This window comes from Nelumbo nucifera, chromosome 5 (assembly GCF_055504915.1).
Source record: "Nelumbo nucifera cultivar China Antique chromosome 5, China Antique-T2T, whole genome shotgun sequence".
In the NCBI taxonomy this organism is placed as follows: Eukaryota; Viridiplantae; Streptophyta; class Magnoliopsida; order Proteales; family Nelumbonaceae; genus Nelumbo; species Nelumbo nucifera.
In genome coordinates this window covers 45,208,867-45,231,696 of record NC_142653.1, presented here as the reverse complement: position 1 = coordinate 45,231,696, position 22,830 = coordinate 45,208,867, and the positions used below count along the sequence as shown (strand labels likewise).

General features: G+C 46.1%; 1 protein-coding gene across 5 annotated transcripts in view; it reads left to right on the top strand.

Annotated features, from left to right (window-relative positions):
• The window catches only part of LOC104608522 (uncharacterized), a 30,785-nt gene extending 8,185 nt beyond the window's left edge, over positions 1–22,600 (top strand). For all 5 annotated transcript variants that reach the window (XM_019199636.2, XM_010274551.3, XM_088887099.1 and 2 more), the window contains 3 exons: positions 4,143–4,262; positions 21,425–21,609; positions 21,780–22,600. In XM_019199636.2, coding sequence (XP_019055181.1) covers positions 4,143–4,262; positions 21,425–21,609; positions 21,780–22,083 — 609 coding nt within the window. In that variant the 3' untranslated portion in view covers positions 22,084–22,600. The remainder of the gene's footprint in view (positions 1–4,142; positions 4,263–21,424; positions 21,610–21,779) is intronic.
• Positions 22,601–22,830: the final 230 nt, after the last annotated feature.

Below are 22,830 nucleotides of genomic sequence, written 5' to 3'. Positions count from 1 at the left end.
GGAACAAGATACAAGTAGGTGGGAGCAATCCTCACCACTAGCCTTGCAAAGTACACACCAGTTAGGGGATAAACACATGAAAGGCCTTTTCCTCTGCAAGAAATCCAAGGTATTAATCTTTCTATTCTATAAAACACCTCCCAGCAGAAAATAACAACTTTAGGTGGAACAGGTCTAGACCAAATCTCCTTAGTTGGAAAACCCCACTTACTCAAGGAAGAGCAAAGAGCCTTGAAAAAGGATGCACAAGAAAAGTAACCTTTTGGATGAGGGGACCATAATCTCACATCCACACTAAGAGGGTCCAAAAAGACATTGCCAAGCAGAGACAACAGGTCTGAAACACTGTTAAGTTCATCATCCCTCAACCCTCTCCGAAAGCCAAGGTCCCAACTTAAGGATGAGGGTGAAAAAGGAGAAGGGAGAAAATGAGAGACAACTTTTTCCTTGTAAAGGGAAATAGAATAAAGGGACGGAAATTGGTCCTTTAAAGCAACAAAACCCACCCAAGTGTCTTCCCAAAATAAAACAGAGTTACCAGAGTTGACATCATACCTTACAGGGTTGAGAAATTGAGGGAGGATACTCTGGATTGCTTTCCAAGGAGATGCCAATGTTGCTTGCCGTGATACACCCGCATCCCATCCATTTTCCAGTCTGCCATGTATACTCGCTATCACTTCATGCCATAACCTCTCCCTTTCTCTACGCCATCTCCACAACCATTTTCCTAAGAGGGCTTTATTCTTGAGATTTAACCTTCCTAACCCCAGTCTACCTTCCTCTTTGCTCCTACATACTATTTCCCAATTAATTAAATGATCTTTCTTTTTCTCCTCTGGCTCCCAAAGAAAATTTCTCATTAATCTCTCCAACTTCTTAGCCTCCCTATTAGGAATCCTAAAAACAGATAAGAAATAGATCGGTAGGTTCGCTAGGGTGGGTCTCAATAGTCACTCTACCCCCTATAGAGATAGTTCATTTTCCAAGCAGCTAATCTTTTCTCAAACTTTTCCAAAACTGGGTTCCAAAAACTACTCTCTTTTGGATTAGCCCCTAGAGGGAGACCTAGGTACTGCAAGGGCCACGAAGAGACAAGACAACCTAGACAATCTGCCACAGACTGAATACTCTCCTCATCCATATTGACTCCTACCACACAACTCTTATCCATGTTTATCTTCAAATTGGAAGCCTTCTCAAACTGCTGTAACAATGCTCTAAGGTTCCTCACTTCTTGCCTGTCACCCCCTTCACAAAATATTATGATATCATCAGCAAATTGTAGATGGGTTACCCGAACATTATTCCTTCCTATCCTCCAACCACTCACCTTCTGTTCCCTATCTGCCTTAGAGATTAATCTACTGAAAGCATCTGCCTCTAAGGTGAAAAGAAACGGGGAGAGTGGGTCACCTTGTCTAAGGCCTCTACAGGCTGGGAAAAAAATCTCTGGCCATCCCATTGACCAAAGACTGAGTAATGGCAGGAACTAATACATCCCTTTACCTAGTTGCACCATCTATCTCCAAAGCCACAACACCCAATGATCTCTAGTAAAAAACTCCTATCCACAAGATCATAAGCTTTCTCTAAGTCTAGCTTACATGCAAAACCTTGGCTTCCCGACTTTCTCATGTCCTCCACAAACTCATTTGCTATAAGGATCTGATCTATTATTTGCCTTCCTTGCACGAATGCACCTTGTGCTTGACTGATGATGAATTGTAGTACTATTCGGATTCTCATGGACAACACTTTGGCCAAGATTTTATAGATGCTTGTCACCAAACTAATCGGCCTATAATCCTTAGGGTGCTTTGCATCTATTTTCTTTGGGATAAGGACTAAGAAGGTTGCATTAACTCTAGGGCTTACCTTTTTTTATCTGCAAATTCCTAAAATATTCCAACAAGATCATCTTTAACCACATCCCAATAATCCTGATAAAAAGCCATTGTGAAGCCATCTGGACCAGGTGCTTTGGATCTATCCATTGAAAACACTGCATGTCTATCTCTTCTTCACTGAAATCCCTTTCTAACCAATTTTCTTGTTCTTCTGTTATCCTAGTCCAATCCAAATCTTCCAATGTTGGCCTATTATTCAATTGTTTCCTATAGGTTGATTTGAAGTGATCCACAAACAACATTGCTATCTCATCTTGATTTGTTACTTCCTCCCCATTCACCTCTAACTTGGCCTCAAAATTTTTTCTTCTCCTCCCATTGGCCAACGCATGGAAAAATTTTGTGTTCCCATCCCCTTCCTTAATCCATTTATGTCTTGACTTTTGCCTCCATGAAATTTCCTCTCTTAAAAGGGTCTCTTTCAAATCCTTCTTTAGGTTTCTTCTTATCACCCTTTCTTGCTCACTCATCATCCTTTGGGCTTCTTTGGAATCTAATTCCTCAATCCTAGACAATAAACTAATTTTTTGCTCCTCTACTCTTCCAAAATGTTCCCTGTTCCACTCCTTAATTTTGGATCTCAACCTTTTCAGCTTTTTGTGGAATCTCACTCCCTTCCATTTCACCCCTCTTAACTCTTCTCTCTACCACTCCCCAATCAGATGCACAAAGTCCGGGTGAGTCAGCCACATATTCTCAAATCTAAAAGGCCGTGGACCAGAGGTTATTGTTTCAGGGCTTAGCTGAATAGGGCAGTGATCAGAAGTGACTCTGGGTAATGCTCTAGCCATCAAGTTTCTCCAATGACTCTCCCAATTTTCATTAAAGAGGAATCTATCTAATTTCGAACAAAGAGGGTTTTCTTGGAAATTAGACCAAGTAAAGTTGGCTTGTAAGAGAGGTAATTCCTTTATGCCACAGTCACTAATAAATTCATTGAACTTTCTCATGCTGGTAGTAACTGTTCTTTGGGGGTTATTAGTTTCATTACAGAACCTAATTACATTGAAATCCCCCCAAGGCACCAAGGACCCTCCCATAAGCCTTGTATTCCATACAACTCTTCCAACATCTCATTCCTCTCTCTATAAGTGTTTGGCCCATAGACATTGGTTAGAACCCAAGTAAATCCATCCCCCACATTCCTGACCTTTACAGACACAGAGAATCTCCCTATTAGCTCCTCTACTAATTCTACCACATCTTCCCTCCATAATGTTACTAGACCTCCAGAGGCTCCCCAGGAAGGGGCCAATGTCCAACAAACTCCTCTTGATCTCCATACACTTCTCACCCACCTTTTATCCATTTCTGCCAACTTGGTCTCCTGTATCAACACTATGTCCGGTTTCTCTCTTCTTAGTAAGTCTTTGATGGCCCTTCTTTTTCTTTCGCTTCCCAGTCCTCTCACATTCCAACTGATGATTTTCATTGAACACTTCTTTTCAAAAAAATCCTTCCCAAAAAATTCCACCTTACAGCAGAATCTTTCTTCTTTCTCCTCTCCCACTAAATTCAATGTCACCCTCAATATCTGAAATCAACCTCTCCACTTCTGATCTCTTTTTCTTTTTCCTTTTATTATTACCCTTGGCCTTCCTAGATGATGCATTTGTTTTTGCCTCCCCTCCCCCCAACTTAGGACTTCTGTGGTAGTCCTTCTTTTGAGAAATTTCTGCTCTCTCCCTTTGATCTAACTCCTCCTTTACTTTGTACTCCAACAACTCACATATCATCTCCCATATTCTCTCTAATTCCTCCTCTTGTCTCTCTCAAGGGGCCACTCCTTCCTTTCTCAGTTCATTCTCAGGACTGCTAATCTCTCTTCTCTTCCCCGTGACTGGAACTTCCGCTTGGGATGCTGGAGTATCTGTTACAAGCACAGAAGACACATTAGTAACCAAAACCAAATGGACAATCATACCTCAAGGAACAGACTTAGGCCTTTCTCTTTTCCAGATTGCCATAGTATTATATGATTTTAGGGATGTGGTCCATTGTAGAGTGACCTAATGATTTCAAAGCTATGCTGCCTTTTTTTTAAAGAAGAAAATATATCATTATATGATTTTAATGACTAATGTTGTTTCTTTGTTGCCAACCAAGTAGCCAATGAAGGTTGGTCTACAAGCCCATGCATCTATAGTTCATGAGTGTTAGGTTAGAATTCCATCATTTGGACATGAATACATCGATGCAAACTGAGGGTTTATCTGTTCCTTTCTGTCACAGGCTATTATGTATGTGCTTTGCTTTCGTATGAGGTCAATGATGGATTCTCACCGTCTGAAATCACAGCTACTTCACATGCCTCTAGAACCAATATTTTGTCATCAATTGGATCCATTGAAGGTAAGATAAACCTCGGTACATCTATGCCAGTATGGATAACAAAATTTTGGAATTTGGATTGCTTTATACTTTAACATGCCCCCTAAAAGCTTGATCTGATCCGAGACTGATACATTGAACTAGTAAATTGGTCAATCAATCCAATTTGTCTAGTTGTATAATCCATAAGCCAAGCCTAATTGGCACTGTCACCTGGTCCATTTTATTTTTGTGTCAGAGTGCTGATCAATTGATCACTTCTGTTCACTTGGTCATCAGTCTAATCAGGTTAATTGACCTGCCATGATTTCTAGTTTGGATTTTAAGAGTAAAATACAATCAAGTGAATGTATGCTTGTTTATTACATTGTCTAGACCTTTATGTAGCTTGTTATTTTGTTTTCTATCCTAAACAAATGTTAACTGTATTCCAAAATGATTCTCTGAAAATGTCATGCAAAAACTGTATTGATGAATTATGGTTCAGAGTTCTTTGCTGATATTGAATGATCCCAGTTTCTTAAGTGAAGCTTCAAGTGGGGATCAGAAAAATATGGCTTCTTGCATAATTAATGAAATCTTCAAGTTATTGATAAAAGGAAAAAAATGATCCTGATATTAGGCTCTGATTTGCATACTTTTCTTAAATATTGTTGTAATCATTCATGGAGAGAGAGAGACGAGAGAGAGAGAAAGAGAAGAGAAGAGAAGAGGGAAAAGAGGAGAAGAGGAAGATATGATTGAGAGACACAAAAAACTATTCTGGTTGCCGCCAGTTTAGTTATTTATATTAACTTAATAACAAACTAATAAGAAAGAAAGAAACTAACTGGCTGACAGCACACTAACAACAACTGTAAAATAACAATTAAATAACCTCACAACACTCCCCCTCAAGTTGGGCTGAATATGTATATCATGCCTAGCTTGTCACATAACTCATTGTGCCGTGAGTATGAAAGTCCTTTTGTGAGGACATCAGCGAGTTGTTCCTTGGAGTTGACATAAGGGATGCAAATATCAATTTTTCCAATTTTTCCCTTATGAAGTGTTTGTCCACTTCAATGTGCTTGGTTCTGTCATGTAGGATAGGGTTGTTGGTGATGTTTATGGCTGCCTTCTTGTCACAGTAAAGAGACATAGGATTATGAACAACAACTCTAAGCTCCACTAGAAGATTTTTTAGCCAAAGGACTTCAGCCACCCCATGTGCCATAGCTCTATATTCAGCTTCAGCACTTGACATTGCTACCACACTTTGTTTCTTGCTTTTCTAGGTCACTAGGTTTCCTCTCACAAATGTGCAATACCCACTTGTGGACTTTCTATTATCCATAGCACTTGCCCAATCAACATCTATAAAGACTTCCATCTTTAGGTGATTATGTTTACTGAATAGTAGATTTGTTTCAGGATACATTTTTAAGTATCTAAGAACTCTTTCTGCTGCCTCCATGTGTGGTTTCTTAGGAGAGTGCATGAATTGGCTTAGAACCCCAACTGAATAGACAATGTCTGGGCGGGTCATGGACAAATAAATCAACTTTCCCACAAACCTTTGGAACTGTTTCACATCTTTCAGAGGTTCACAATCACAATCACCCAACTTGTGATCAACATCCATGGGAGTATCTGCTGGCCTTGCACCTAATTTGCCTGTGTCTTGTAATGGATCAATGGTGTATTTCCTTTGAGAAATGAAGATACCCCTTTCTGAGCGGGCGACTTCAATTCTAAGGACATACTTCAAGGGACCTAAATCTTTCACTTCAAATTTAGATGCAAGGAATTGTTTCAATTTTTGTATTTCTGAACTCCAATTTCTTGTAATGATGATATCATCCACATACACTATCAATACAACAACCTGTTCCTGACATCTCTTCACAAAGAGTGTGTGATCAGACTGACATTGCTTGAAGCCTACCTGCTAAACTGCCATGTGAAACTTACTGAACCAAGCTCTGGGAGATTGTTTTAAATCATAGAGAGACTTTCTCAGCTTGCACACCTTATTTTCACTTCCCTTGGCACAAAATCCAGGGGGTTGAACCATGTATACTTCCTCCTCTAGGTCACCATTAAAAAAAAACATTTATGTCCAGTTGATGCAATTCCCAGTCAAGGTTAGCAGCTAATGATAGGAGGACCCTAATTGAGTTCATCTTAGCTATTGGAGCAAAAGTCTCATCATAGTCAACCCCGTAAACTTGAGTGTACCCTTTGGCTACTAATCTTTCTTTGTACCTTTCAACTGTCCCTCTATCTTGTGTTTAACTGTAAACACCCACTTACACCCCATTGGGTCTTTCCCCCTTGGGAGATCCACCAATTCCCAAGTTTGATTTTTATGAAGGGCATTAATCTCTTCCTTCATAGCATTTGTCCATTCAGGGCATTTTAAGGCTTTTGCAACATTTCTGGGAACATGGATGCAATCAACTGCAGATAAAAAGGCTCGGTATGAGGGGGAAATGTGATCATAGGAGACATATTAGGTAGTGGGGTGTTTGGTAGTGCATGACCTGACTCTTTTTCTTTGAGCAATAGGAATATCAAGGTCATTCACAGTAGGAGTAGGAGTATCAGTAGGTGCAATAGGGTTCGGACTTACCTCCTAGGAGTCTAACAGTGTCGGTTGCTCAATGTTTGGCTGCTCCACATCTCTATCACATTGCTGATCTCTACGGCGTGTATGTTGGAAGACACGAAAGGGAGCAAGGTCCGGAATAGAAGGAAGAGAGACTTGGCGGACCTGCACCTGCTTCTCCTCTTCCACACTACTACTCTCCCCCTAAGGAGAAGTAGGGAAGAATGGTTCAGACTCAAAGAAGGACACATCCATGGACACAAAAAACTTATGACTAACGGGATCAAAGCATCGATACCCTTTTTGAGAGGAGGGATACCCCAGAAAGATACAAGGAATGGACCGTGGGTCTAACTTACCTTGAGACGGAGACAAATCATGGACAAAGGCACGACAACCAAAAACTCTCATGGGAATGGAGAATAAAGGGGACTGAGGGAACAACTGATGAGGGGCCATATAGTTCAGCACTCTGGAGGGCATACAATTGATGACATAAGCAGCTGCAAGTATAGCATCCATCCAAAACCTTTTTGGAACATTCATGTGTAACATCATCCCACGAGCTACCTCAAGGAGGTGTCTGTTTTTTCTTTTTGCAACACCATTTTGTTGTGGTGTTCTTGTGCATGAACTCCTATGAATAGATCCGTGGAAGGCAAATAACTCATTGAGCTCACCATAGAAATATTCTTTTGCATTGTCTGATTGGAAGATCTGTATTTCAACATGGAATTGCGTAAATACCATCCTCTGGAAGTCTTTCACAATCTTTGGAACTTCCTCTCTACTACGCATAGGGAATACCCATGTATAGCGAGAGAAGTCATCGATCAATGTGATAAAGTACTTGTATCCGCCCTCAGAGATTATAGTAGTAGGCCCTCATATCAGAATACACAACATGAAAAGGAACACTTGATCTTTTATTATTTGAGTGAAAAGTTGTTTTACATTGTTTGCTCAACTGACACGTTTGACACTGGAACTCTGACACTGAACATGACTTAAATAAAACCGGAAACAAAGACTTTACTATTTCAAAAGAAACATGACTTAACCGACTATGCCACAAAAAAAATTGACTCTTATTTGATTGACTGTATGACTCCGAGGATGACACTGAGAGACCAGCTTTGTTGTCGAGAATGTAGAGACCATCCACTAGGCTCCCTCTACCAATCGTCCTCCTACAAGTTAGATCCTGAAAAACACATGAACAAGGAAAATAGGTTACACTATTGATTGAAAGCAAATTTATAGGAAGTTGAGGGACATGCAATACACAATTCAGGTTAAGGCCATGGGGAAGTGATACACAATTCAGGGACATGCAATACACAATCCATCTGCAAGCCTCACTTCATCCCTTCCTGACAAAAGGCTATAAGTTTGAAACAAGTTCGGCTTATCGGTCATGTGGTTAGAGGCTCCTGAGTCAATGATCAAAGGGGAACCAGTGGTAGTAGTGACATGGAATGCAAAAGCTGCATTACCTGATGTAGATGCAAATGAAGGAGTACTAGTGACTGAACTATCCATCTGTCGCAAAGCCCTACCATATGACCCCAAGTGGTCTCTGAAGTAATTCATGATATCTTCCTTGGGGTCAGAATTAGTAAGGTGGTCCCGGGTAGTACCTACAACATGAGTATCTTGGGTTGCCACATGTGCTGCATTAGGTGTTGTGTCCGTCTTCTTCTGACCTTGCCCTTTACCCTGTTCTTGGTTCTTCACTGCCCACTTGGGTTTCCTGTGAATGTCCCAACATGTGTCGTGTATGTCGTGAGCGCCGACAGTGGGTACAAAACAACTTGTCTTTATCATCAGCCTTCTTGGTGTCACTTTTCTTCCCTATGTTGTTATTACTCATTGCAGCCAATGCAACTTGTTGCTCCCCCTCGGTTGTAACCATCACACTCCACCTACTTTCTTCAGATTGAACAAGGGCATATACCTCGTGAACCGACGACAACTCTTTACTTCCTAAGATTTGAACTCTCAAGGGTTCATAGGTAGGGTTCAGTTCCAACAAGAAGGCAAACACATGCTGTTGAGAAACCAACTTTCTGTATGCCTTAGTGATGAAGGAAGATTTGGCCCGACCTCGTAATCACTCAACACGTGGCAAAGGCAACAACTCGGCACAACAGCGCGCCCAAGGCGCGAGCACCAAAAGGAGGAACCACCAGTCTGAACTCCCTACAAGGAGACCGAACTCTCCCTTAGGCCTCGAGCCTCACACAAGGCAACGACCCGAACTGGCCTGCCCCATGGCAGTTCGGGACACTCCTCTATCCGAACTCAAGACTTCACCTCGCTCACCACTCCAACACTTCGCCTCTAGGACGCCGAACTGAACAAACGTACCTGACACCGAGGAGGTCCGTATCCAAGGGCGGCGCACTTGACTGACTTGGGATCTGACGCTTGATAGCCGCACTTCAACGGCTACCTGCCACTGCCACCGCCACCTGCCATCGCCATCGCCAGTTGCAGAGACGGCTCCGACAAAGAGATCCATGACGGTTCTGTCCAGCAGGGGTGATGACACCCGAACTGGCAGGAGCACAGAGATAATCATACCCGACCTGACAGAAGCTTAGGAGTGAGTGCGCGAGGTGGTTATAAAAGGCTCCTTACTCCCCAAGAACAAGGTATGTGAACATTGCGTCATCTGGTTTTATCTTGCCTTTGAGAGAATACTAACTTGAGCTTCGGAGTGATCTCGTCGGGTTCCTCCCCGGAGATTCCCCACTTTCTTCTTCCTTTCAGGCCCCCTTGTTGCTCCAGTCAGAGGCAAGGTCGTTGACAGATAGGACCGGCCGGATTGCGCTCCATCAATTGGCGCCGTCTGTGGGAAACACTTCTAAAAGCCTCCCTCTAAAACTCTCATAACCTCTTTTTTCCAAAAATTCCAACACTCATGGCTTCTTCCAGCAATGCCGGACGTGGCACGGAGATGAACACCACCGGGGAACAACTCCAAGTCCCCGTGGTGTGCATCAGACAGTTCACCATCCCCCTTCCGATGGATGGAATCCCCAGCTTGAATGCGCCACAAACAGTGGCGCCCGTAAACCTTCCTGCCATGAACGTCCCCCTTCCACTCTCTATTGAAACAACTTTTACTGAACCAACTGCTGTCCCCCTAGCGACCCGCCAGAACCAGTTTGACGACCTGATGCAATGCATGCGGTCAATGCAAGCCCAAATGCAACAATTCCAGCAGCACCAAGTACTGCACCACCTCTCTCAACATCACTATCAGCAGTAGTTCCCCCAACTGCCCCTGAACCAATCACTGCTTCCACCTCGGCACCCTGCTTCGAAGCCGGTTAAGGTTTCCCCTCAGGGTGGACGCCCTCACCGAGGAGAAGCCTCCCAACTCCAGAACCCCCCTAACAGCCAGGCCTCATCCCCAGGCCGAAGGGAAAGAAAAATCACCCTAGCCTCGCAGCTCGCAGGCGGGTCAGGAACCTCGCACACCAAGTCAGCACCTCGGCGCTCCAAGCCTGAGTTCTCGCTCACAAAGAACCGATTCAGCGCCCTAGCAGCAGACTACCAACAGCCAGGCCTCATCCCCAGGCCGAAGGGAAAGAAAAATCACCCCCGCCTTGCAACTTGCAGGCGGGTCGGGAACCTCGCCCGCCAAGTCAGCACCTCAGCGCTCCAAGCCTGAGTTCCCGCTCACAGAGAACCGATTCAGCGCCTTAGCAGCAGACTACCAACATTCCGGGCCCATCGAGCTCGGCAACACAGAGGCTAGCAACGCCAGTACCAGGCCCACTCAACAACGAAGGCGCCGGCGAAGTCGTCGAACTGCCACCCGTGTCTTGCCTAAGCTAAGAGGTAAAGAAGAGACAAGCTCGGATGAGGTAAAGGCGGCCCCTATCCTCTCAGTTCCTTCCCCCCTCTCATCAGAACTCCTTGCAGTCCCCATGCCCAAAGACTTCAAACTCCCCTCCTTGGACAAGTACGATGGGTCCTTCGACCCCAGCGACCACGTTGATGCCTTCCAATCCCAAATGCACCTGGCAAGGGCCAGTGAGTCGTGCATGTGCGTGGCCTTCACCACCACTTTCCAGGGGGTGGCCCGCACCTGGTACAGAAACCTAGCCCCCGGGTCAATAAGAAGCTGGACCCAGTTCATGCAGGTCTTCATCGCACACTTCGTTACCAGCAAGCGGTGCCCCATAACCGAGGAAAGCATCTTCGGAGTGGTTCAGAGGGAAGGAGAGTTCATCCGGGGCTACATCAAGCGGTTCACTGACGCGTGCTTGCAGATATCGCGATTGGACCTTGCGGTACAGCTCGTGGCGGCCAAGAGAGGAGTAACGCACAAGGAGTTCAAATGGCACATGGTAGCCAGCCAGCCCGTGACCGTGGCCGAATTCCTCAAGCTCGTGGACAAGTTCATGAGAATAGAGGAAGAGATCAACCAAAGGACCGAAGGCGGGGTCGAGAAAAGGAAAAGAGAAGGCGAGCCCTCCAACCCAGGTGACAAAAGAAACCCGGCCCGGGAGGCGAAGCCAAGCCAGCCGTCCCGAGCTCTTTTAGTAGCTCGGACGGACTACACACCCTTAAACACAAGGCGGACAGAGATCTTGATGACGATCAAAGACGCCCCATACGTCAAATGGCCACCTCGCCTAAAGGGGAATCCAAATGAGAGAAATAAAAATTTATACTGTAGTTTCCATAGAGATCACGGTCATAGTACCGAACAGTGTAATAATCTCCGGGACGAGATAGAGGGGCTCATCCGTTGCGGATACTTGAGAAATTTTGTACAGCATAATAATAATAAGGTAGGCCGGCAAGGGGAGCACAGTAAGGATGCTCCGGAATCCAGCAGCAGACCAGCCGAACCATCGCAAAGACAGCCTCTGGAAGAGAGGCCAGTTCGGGGAACCATTCACGTAATAGTGGGAGGTTCGGTGGTAGCAGGGTGTACTTCGGCAGCAGCCCGAACGTCAGTTTGCGAGGCAGCCCGAGAAGAACAGAACCCTCCAAAAAGGCCGAAGACTGAAGAACCGATCTTTACGGAAGACGATGCGCGAGGTGTCCATTACCCCCACGATGACGCGCTTCTCATAAAACTAAGGATCAGCGACTTCGAAGTTGGGTGCGTACTTGTGGATTCAGGTAGTTCGGCGGACATCCTCTTCAAGTCGGCATTTGACTAGCTACAGTTGCAGAGAAGCGAGTTGAAGCCTGCAAACATTCCTCTGGTGGGCTTCAGCGGAGAGAAAGTCAGGCCCCTTGGGAAAATAACAGTACCTGTGGAAGTCGACACATGGCCTTGTGCGGTCGGACTCAACCACGATTTCCTGGTGGTCGCGACCCTTTCCCCATACAATGCCATAATAGGGCGGCCAATTACGCATATCCTGCAGGCAGTGGTCTCCACCTACTATTTGGCAATGAAGTTCCCTACAGACTTCGATGTGGGGGTAGCGCAGGGCGACCAGCTTGAGTCTCGCAAGTGTTATGTTGCCGCCCTGAAGGGAAAAACCAAGGCGGCTGACGATCTTGAACTGGAGCGGCCTACGGAGCAAGGCGAGGGACGAGCTTCGCCCACAGAGGAAACGGTCGCGATCTCGACTTCGGCCACGGACCCAACTCGCACACTACAGATCGGTGCTTTCGTCAAGGAACCTCTACGAACCGAACTGGTGAGTTTTTTACTTCAAAATTTAGATATTTTTACATGGTTCGCGGCCGATATGCCCGGTATTGACCCCAGCCTTATAACTCACAAACTTAATACTGACCCTGTAGTCAGACCCATTAGACAGAAGAAACGCAACTTAGCCCCGGAGCGCTGGAGGGCGGTCGACGAGGAGGTCGAAAAGCTCCTCACAGCAGACTTCATAAGGGAAGTTCATTACCCGAGCTGGGTAGCCAACCCAGTGCTGGTGAAAAGGCAAACAGCAAGTGGCGCATGTGCGTCGACTACAACGACCTGAACCGAGCTTGCCCGAAAGATTGCTTCCCCCTCCCCAGAATTGACCGCCTAGTGGATGCGACCTCGGGACATGAGTTGCTAAGCTTCTTGGACGCCTACTCGGGCTACAACCAAATCAGGATGGACCAGTCCGATGAGGAAAAAACCAGCTTCATAACCGAGTTCGGCCTGTACTGCTACAAGGTCATGCCCTTTGGATTGAAAAATGCTGGGGCAACCTTCCAAAGACTTGTAAATAGGCTGTTTCGGCCCTTAATTGGCACAAAAATAGAATGTTATGTAGACGATATGGTCGTCAAGACGCAATTTTCACAGGAATTAATACAAGACTTAGATTCTGTCTTCCAAATTCTGCGTCAATTTAGCATGAAACTGAACCCAAACAAGTGTGTCTTCGGTGTCACCTCGGGTAAGTTCCTAGGGTACATTGTCAACCGGCGCGGTATTGAGGCCAACCCGGACAAGATAAAGGCCATCCTAGATATGAGACCACCCAGAAAAGAGAAAAGTAAAAGAGGTTCAGAGGCTAAACGGCTGCATAGCCGCTCTGAGCCGCTTCATGTCCAAATCGGCAGACCGCTGCCTGCCTTTCTTTAAAGCAATCAAAGGAAAAGGGTTCGAATGGACCCAAGACTGCCAGCTTGTGTCCGACGAGCTAAAAAACTACCTCGCTAGTGTGCCGATCTTAGCCCGGCCCGAGGAGGGCGAGGTCTTGGAACTATACCTCTCGGCAAGCGACGAGGTGGTCAGTTCGATACTAATAAAAGTAGATCGGGTCCAACGACCCATCTATTATGATAGTAAAATTTTGCAGGGAGCAAAGACGAGATACCCGCAGATAGAAAAGCTAGCATACACATTGGTAATTGCAGCTCGGAAACTCCGCCCATATTTCCAGTCCCACACTGTCATCATCTTGACTTACAAACCTCTAAGGCAAGTCTTACTTAAGCTCGAGGTTTCCGGTCGGCTAACGAAGTGGGCCATCGAGCTCAGCGAGTACGACCTCCAGTATAAGCCGCGAACTGCTATTAAGGCCCAAGCCTTAGCAGATTTTATCGCCAAGTGCACATTCAACCTCGAAGTCCCTAGGCTGGTTGAGCCCGAGATCCCTAGTTCGGGTGAGACTAAAGCTCCCAAGCCAATAGAGTCTGAACCCCGTGAAGTAGCAACCAGTGTGGCATCTCTTCTGGTTAGACCAAACGCGAACTGGGATGAGGAGCCCTGGATCCTTCACGTAGATGGCTCCTCGAACCAGCTGGGCAGCGGGGCTGGAATAGTGCTGCGCGGCCTGGGTGGCATGAAATTGGAATACGCACTACGCTTTGAGTTCGCGACATCCAACAATGAGGCGGAGTACGAGGCACTGATAGCCGGGCTGAACCTAGCGAAAAAGGTAAAAGCAAAACACATAGTTATCTGCAGCGATTCCCAACTCGTGGTCAACCAGGTTACGGGCGAATACGAAGCACGCGAGCTCACTATGATCACATACTTGGCAAAAGTAAAGGAGGCTCTGCTCAACTTCCAGTCACACTTCATCAGGCAAATCCCAAGGTCAGAGAACACTGAGGCTGACGCCTTGTCCCGGTTAGCCAGCACGAATCACAACACCATGAGAACCGTGTACATAGAGGACTTACCTCGGCCTAGCATTCTCAGTGGAGCAAAGGAGGTCGCTCCCGTCCTTGAAGCAGAGCCGAGTTGGATCGACCCACTCGCGAACTTCTTGTTAGACGGAACCCTCCCTACGGACCGCAATGCAGCTAGGAGAGTGCAGCACCAGGCAGCCAAATACGTCATAATAGACGAATGGCTGTACCGACGGTCCTACACGCTTTCCTACCTTTGTTGCTTGCGACCTGCTAAAGCCGAGCTCGTACTCCACGACACTTGTGAAGGTCTGTGCGGCGGACACTTGGGGGGCGGAGCCCTCACCCAAAAGGCACTTCGACAAGGGTACTACTGGCCAACGATGAAGGCAGAGGCCGTCGAGCTCGTCAGAAAGTGTGACAAATGTCAAAAGCATGCTAATATCCACCAACAGCCCGCCGCCGACCTCAAATACCTCACCAGTCCATGGCCCTTTGCGCAATGGGGCATCGACCTCCTGGGGCCATTCCCGCCAGCAACAGGTGGGAGGAAGTTCCTAGTGGTAGCGGTAGATTATTTCACAAAGTGGATAGAAGCTGAACCTCTGGCAACAGTTACAACCCGAAACGTGCAAAACTTCTTTTGGAAGAACATAGTATGCCGCTTCGGGTTACCTCAGGTACTGATCTCTGACAATGGCAAACAGTTCAAGGATATCAAGTTTCAGGAATGGTGCCAAGATATGGGAATCCTACAGAACTTCACATCGGTTGCACACCCGCAGGCAAACGGTTAGATAGAAGTAATGAACAGAGCCATCCTCTGTGGACTGAAAGCACGACTGGACCGAGCTAAGGGGTTGTGGGCAGACAAGCTACCAAGTGTTCTATGGGCTCACCGAACCACGGAAAAAACCTCCACAGGAGAAACCCCCTTTAACCTCACCTACGGCACTGAAGCGGTAATCCCGACGGAGATCGAAATACCTACACTGCGACTAGAAGCATACGACGATCAAACAAACGGAGATGAGTTACACACCAACCTCGACTTACTGGACGAGGTAAGAGACCTCGCGTACATTCGGACCACAACTTACCAGCAAAAGGTAGCTCGGTACTACAACGCCAGAGTAAAAAAGCGGAACTTACGCGTCGGCGACCTGGTTCTCCGTAAGATCATGGCACCCGAGCCCGGCGTGGGAAAACTTGGACCGAATTGGGAAGGGCCCTATCGAGTAAAGAGAGCGCTCGGGGGGGCATACGAGCTCAAAACTTTAGAGGGAAAACAAGTACCTCGAGCTTGGAACATCGTTAACTTGAGATGATACTACCTATAGATCACCAAGCGAAGTAGATTAAGTCACTACCAGAGCCAAAGGGCTAGGATGCCGAACTAACAAGGACCTCGGCACGGACGAACAAAGGCAAAAGATGCAAACTAAAAGCTCAGGCAAAGCGTCGAACTAGTAGGGGCATCGACATATGGTCAGTTCGGCAATATGGCCAGTTCGGAGGAAAGAAAGACCAACACTTGATCAAAAGAAAATCACTCCATTGCAAAATACTGTGTACATTTCAAAAAAAAAAAAACAAAAAGAGAAGAAATACATTTTATAGGCCCAGAGCTACTTCTTCACCATCAGAAGGCACTTCAACGATACCCGAAGGTCCTGCCTCGCCCTTGGAATCCGGCTCACCATCAGCGGCGTTGGCCATCTCCTGAGTAATACGCAAAGTGGATATGGCACTAATGTCGAGCTTGGGGTACGTATTCCGGATCATCCACCGGTTTAGTTTAAAACCCCTTCTATACGAATCCACCATCAGGTCATCGAAGCGCGGCGAGGCGATGTACTCATCGACGACCTTCTTCTTGGCGTCTTCGATGCCTTGAGAAAAGATCTGCGTCCTCTCCCTAATATCCTCTTGAAGGTATACCTGATGCTGCAAATCCAGCCTTAGGTCCGCCATGTGCTTCACCACAACTCCCATGGCCTCGACATCTCTCTGAGACCTCGCCTGCCTGGTCTGTGCTGTGCGAGCAGCTGCCTCAGCAGCTCGGGAAGTCGCCTCGGCAACACGGAAAGCCTCTTCGGCAGCTTGCGCTTGCCTCGAGCTCCTCTCCACCTGGACCACCAAGGCATGGATAGAAGAGTTCACCTACCAAAAGGAAAGAACAAGTGATTAAAAGAATGACAACGAGAGGGATAAAAGCAAAGAGCCCGACAAGAAATCTGACTTACCACCATGGCATGAGTGGCAGCATGACAGGCCACTTGGTTCAAAGGAAGATCGGTCCACGCAGCGACCTCATCAGGGTAAATGGCCTCCCTACTCTTCTGAAGAGCGTGGTTCGGCGACAACACGCTCCTGAATTCTCCTTGGGCTCCCGAGCCTAAGGGCCCAACTCGCGTAAGCGGGAGCCCCGTGTAAGTAGTCTCGGCATAAGGGGCCCCTGCCGCTTCTTGCATTGGAGGAGCCATCTCGGGCTCCCTGGGCGGATCCTTTGACGGGTAGTCTGGTACCTCGGGCTCCGCATCTCGGGGCAGCTCGACACGAGTTCGTTTGGCGACTCGCTTCCTCCTCTTCATGCCTTGAAACAGGTGCCCACCACGAGTCCTTTCTGAGTCCATCACACTTGAAAAAAGAGTTCGGCATCAGAAAAAACGAAAGAACAAAGCAAAACAAAAAACCTGTGAGTAAGGAACCTACTTGAACTCAGACCGGCCGCAATGAGCTTGGCCTCCGTCAAATACTGATGGCATTTTAGCCCAAGCCGTGCCCACTGCCGGAGGCCCTTCGCCGTCTCCTTATCAAGCGTAACACCGACGTCAGGGGCAGCCATTCCCCATCCGGTTTGGAACGGCCACCCCAATTCACTTCGCACCCCGAAGTAGTATCGTTTCCACGCCGGGACCTTGTTGGGAAGTTTGTGTAGAAGCTTAAAACCCGGGCGAGGAGACAAGTAATATGCCCGCCTACGCCCGGGAAGGGGACCCGCTTGCTTCTTAAGCATTTTAATGGAGGAGAAGATCTCCAAGTCTAAAGGCAAGACCTGTTCGCAAAATAGGGAGATTGTCCCCACCAAGTTACGAATGGAGTTCGGGTGAAGCTGGCCGACTGTAACACCGAAGTGGTTCATTACCTCGACAATGAGGGGGTGGAAAGGAAGGCACAACCCAGCAGCGAGCTGCTTCCGGAATATCACGATCTCATTAGGACCATGTTCCCAAGGGAAACTGCCCGAAGGTATGAAGTAGGTGTACTCCCTAGGCAAGTTGTACTGGGTGATAAGGGATTGAAGCCCCTCGAGAGTCATGGTCGAAGGCCCAAACTTGTCCAACATCCAACCTCGACGAGAGGATGCCAAACTACCCGAGGCAACTCGACCTACGGGTTCGAACTCTTCCTCGAGTTCTACCTCAGGGTCACTAGGACTGTCGAAGGATGCAGCTCGGTTCGTAGAACCTGCATCCGACCCCCTTGAAGAACTGTCTGAGCTATCCGAGCTAGACATTGGAAGGAGAATAAGGATTAGAGGAAAGTACTCACCCGGAAAGAAGCAAACGGACTACGGGAACGTGAACGCTAGCTAGAGGCTGGGACGCGAACTGAAACTGAGGCACGAGCTCAAGAAGCAAAACACAGGATAGTGACAGTGACTGGGGTCCCCCACTATTTATACCCACAGTAACCGAGAACCAACGGCTCGGATAAAAAACAATCCAACGGCCCGCAACCGCACTGACTGCACGTCTCCAGTGACCGAGACGTGACTGGCCGCACGTCTCCTGAGATCGAGACGTGATTGGCCGCACGTCTTTCTGAAACTGAAAAGCGCCAACGCACGACTCTTCGCATTAAGGGCGGCAGCGGCGCGTCTTTTCAAATTTGAAAAAATGCACGCTGACACGTCTCCTAGCAGCGCGCTTTTTTGAATTTTGAAATAAACGCGCGCCATCACGCCCGTCAGCGTTCATAGACAGATTAGCGTGTTTCCCGTCTTTTTTGGCGCTCGAGAAAACTTGGAAAAACCCTGACGAAACGCGCACTTCGCGCCACCAGTCAAACCAGTTCGAAGTATGGGACAAATTCACCTGCCACCTCACAAACTCCCCGCGCCAGGCCAAGTCCCTTAGCGCGAGGAGTGGGGGGCAAATGATGAAGGAAGATTTGGCCCGACCTCGTAAAGGCAACAACTCGGCACAACAGCGCGCCCAAGGCGCGAGCACCGAAAGGAGGAACTAGTAGTTCGAACTCCCTACTAGGAGCCCGAACTCCCTACAAGGAGCCCAAACTCTCCCTTAGGCCCCAAGCCTCACACAAGGCAACGACCCGAACTGGCCTGCCCAATGGCAGTTCGGGACACTCCTCTATTCGAACTCAAGACTTCACCTCACTCGCCACTCCAGCACTTCGCCTCTAGGACGCCGAATTGAACAAACGTACCTAACACCGAGGAGGTTCGTATCCAAGGGCGGCACACCTGACTGACTTGGGATCTGACGCTTGACAACCGTACTTCAACGGCCACCTGCCACCGCCACCTGCCACCGCCACCTGCCACCGCCATCGCCAGTTGCAGAGACGGCTCCGACAAAGAGAGCAGTGACGGTTCTGTCCAGCAGTGGTGATGACACCCGAACTGGCAGGAGCACAGAGATAATCATACCCGACCTGACAGAAGCTTAGGAGTGAGTGCGCGAGGTGGTTATAAAAGGCTCCCTACCCCCCAAGAACAAGGTATGTGAACATTGCGCCATCTGGTTTTATCTTGCCTTTGAGAGAATACTAACTTGAGCTTCGGAGTGATCTCGCCGGGTTCCTCCCCGGAGATTCCCCACTTTCTTCTTCCTTTCAGGCCCCTTCTGTTGCTCTAGTCAGAGGCAAGGTCGTTGACAGATAGGACCGACCGGATTGCACTCCATCACTTAGCATCATCATCATCATGTTTCCACTCTATAGCCTGATAATGATCCAATTCTTTCCATACGGAAGTAAGGGCTGAATAATAGGTAGACAAACTACGATTTTCCTGTTTACAGGTTGAGGATTCAGCTTGCAACTGGTAAACCTTGGCATAATGCCTTTGCTCAGAATAGGTGGTTTTGGCCTGTTCCCAAATCTCACTAGTGGTGTTTGCCCACATAAGTTCTTCTTCACATCAGGTTCCATGGCTGCAAGGAGCCAAGACATCACCATACTGTTTTCTTGGTCCCACCTATCATGTTCAGCTGTCTCACTCTTGGGTTCTTTCACCCTTCCTTTTATGTAACCAGCTTTTCCCCTTGCTGTTACATAAAGTTTTACACTTTTAGCCCACTCCAGGTAGTTTAGACAATTTAAAGGGGTAATGGGCATGGGAAACATCATGTTTTCACTTCCCATACCAGTTGTGCTGCGGGTTGGTGTAACCCCCAATGAAGTTGAATCATAGTTTGCCATAGAGTACTGCTGAATCAGACCAAATCCCGCACAACTACACAACAGCCACAATCAGAATACCAACCCCCAAGAAATTTACTTCTGGAATGTGGAAAAAACAAAAAACTGCTGAAATCAACTAAGTGATGGTTCAGCCATTAAAACAGCCCAGTAATCAGTCCAGCACCAGCCGTTAGAATAGTATACTAGCAGTTCGACTACAGCACATGCAATCTAACAGTCCAGCATCTAAACGAAGGTATAAAACCAAAAAAGTAAGGCCTTCACACCATTGGCCATAGAAAAACATAAGAACACATACCCTGTCCAGCACTGAAGGTGCCAACCCAGAAATTAACTTCACAGCATCGAACAGATAAGGAAGGGAGTCTTTTCTGTATCGCCCTTCTTCTGCTAGGGTCTCCTTGATGTTACGACCAAGGAAGAACCCAAAGGAAGAGCTGCAAGTGGCCTGCTAGGGTTTCTCTGTCTTCCACGTCCAAGAAATCAAAGAAGAAAGAGGACGAAGCAGGTTCAGATGGGAGAAACAGATTTTTTTAGCCCAGAACCTTGCTCTGATACCATGTAATCATTCATGGAGAGAGAGAGACGAGAGAGAGAAAGAGAAGAGAAGAGAAGAGGGAAAAGAGAAGAGGAAGATATGATTGAGAGACAAAAAACTATTCTGGCTGCCGCCAGTTTAGTTATTTATATTAACTTAATATAAAAGGAATAGGAGATTACAAGTATGCCCTTGGTGGCACTCCCTAGTAACAAACTAATAAGAAAGAAAGAAACTAACTGGCTGACAGCACACTAAGAGCAACTGTAAAATAACAATTAAATAATCCTCACAACAATTGTTATTTGGGCCCAATTGTTTTTTTTTCTACTTTACACACACACACACACAAATTATAATACCCACATATCACAGGGACATGGAATTGGCAGTGCAAATTGAAAAGTGTCTGATATGGCATAATGGGAGTCTTCACCTTTTTCGCATAAGGTGACATATTTCCCTTTTTTTTTTAATTTTCTTCCTTTCCTTCATAGTAAAGGATAGCCATTAGAATGAGTACAATGGTGATAAGATATCACTGAGAATAGAGATGAAATAAAATTCATCAACCCCACCCAATGCAACCTTTCAAACCACTGCATAAAAGGATGAAGCAAACTTATAAATTAGTTCCCAATGGATTGGTTTGCAACTTGCTAGGTCTTCTGTTCTAGAACTCTAGTTAATTGTGGTAGGAACAAATTGAAGGTATGATAAATATAATTCATCACATGCCAAATATAATTCATAAACAGTTTAGAATTTAAATATAATAAATGAAAATTTTTCTTAAAGAACTATAGAAAATCAAATGTAGTGAGGTATGACCTTATGATTCAAGGTATGAACCCTCAAAATTCAGCATTGAGGCCTTCATTTAAGGCCCCTTGCTCTAATAGTCTAATTGCTGGTCTCAGATTCTTTCTAAAACTGCAACTGCAAACCTTAAATATGTACGAAGAATGTTTCGATGTTGGTAAATAAATTTCGTATGTAACAACTGCTGAAGTCCAATAACTTGGTTTTGTGTTGTAACAGGTGTGTCTTCCCTCCATTGTAGAGGAATTCCTCCGTCAGGCAAAAGCTGCTCACCTGTTCACTGTGTCAGAGACGTTTCTGTTTAACAACTTGCTAGAATCAGATTTGTCAAAGGCCTTTGGTGGGATGGAAAGGCTTGACATGTTCTTCCCATTTGATCCATGCTTATTAAAAAAATGTGACAGGTATGTTTTTTTTATTCCTATATAATGTTTTTATAAATGTTTATGTTCTGTTCAGCCGTGAAAATCACTCATTTGCTTTTATACTTTATACATACATAATTGCAAGTATTTCTGCATGCTCTTTCTGCTTATTTTTTAATGTCTTCTTAATTATTCCATTTCATGTGAAGATTTATCCGCCCAAGTTTTGTGTATTGGTCAATGGTTAAAACTACATATGATGATGGTGAAGACTGCAGCAGTGAAGAAGATATCAATGAATATTTTGATGGGAATGGAAAAAGCTACATGGAGAGTGGCATCACAAGGAGTTTGGATGAGCATGATCTCGATCTTGATGAATTTGAGTACCAATTGAATAAAATGTCAATTACTCCCAGGAATTCCTTGAAAAATGGGTTGATTTTTAAATTGGAGAACCCTTTTAGAATGCCTGCCAGAATCAGACCTTCCACTAGTCCCGAGTCCTTGTGATACGCGAGTTGTATTTCCCTTGCTGCATCCTCGATATGGAAAGGAGGTTGGGTGGGAGGGTTTCCAAAGCTGCTCTCATGCAAGGTTTATATTCTTACCCATGTTATGTGATTCCTGGTTTATTCGAACTCCAGGTTGTCATTGCGAAGCGTCATGCAAATGACTCTTAAGTCTGAATCTGAATCTGTGTACACCAAGCGTTCGGGAGCTGATGTAGTTCAAAACTTGAGATTAGGTCATTTCAGAGACTTCTGCATGCTGTGGCCTGTGGGTTGGTGAGTCGAAGACTTTCAAGGTTTGAAGTTTGAGATGTCCACATCCAGACTGAGCTGCGTCCGACAGTTGAGCACAAGAAAAATGGGTTTCTTTGAAACCTTTGGCTGTAACCCTGTAAATATAAAATGTGGAGAATGGTTAGAATGCTTTTATAAGTTGAAATGCTAAGAACAATATCAAATAGATGTACCGGATGCTTACATGTGATTGAATTCTATTTTACGGTCGTTTATTGGCTGTCTGTGATCTTCTGTTGTTTTGTTTTGGTTATCAGTTTTTTCCCGCTTCAAAAGAGAATTTATTAACCTGTGACGCTGGCAATATTAATCCCAGCTCCATTTGACCCTTCCAACTAGACCTGGCAAAAAGTTGACCCAACCCGCGAACCCGATCCAACCCAACCCGAAAAAGCAGGGTTAGGGTCTCATATGTAGCTACTCAAATGCGAAAATGACCCGACTCGACCTGGAA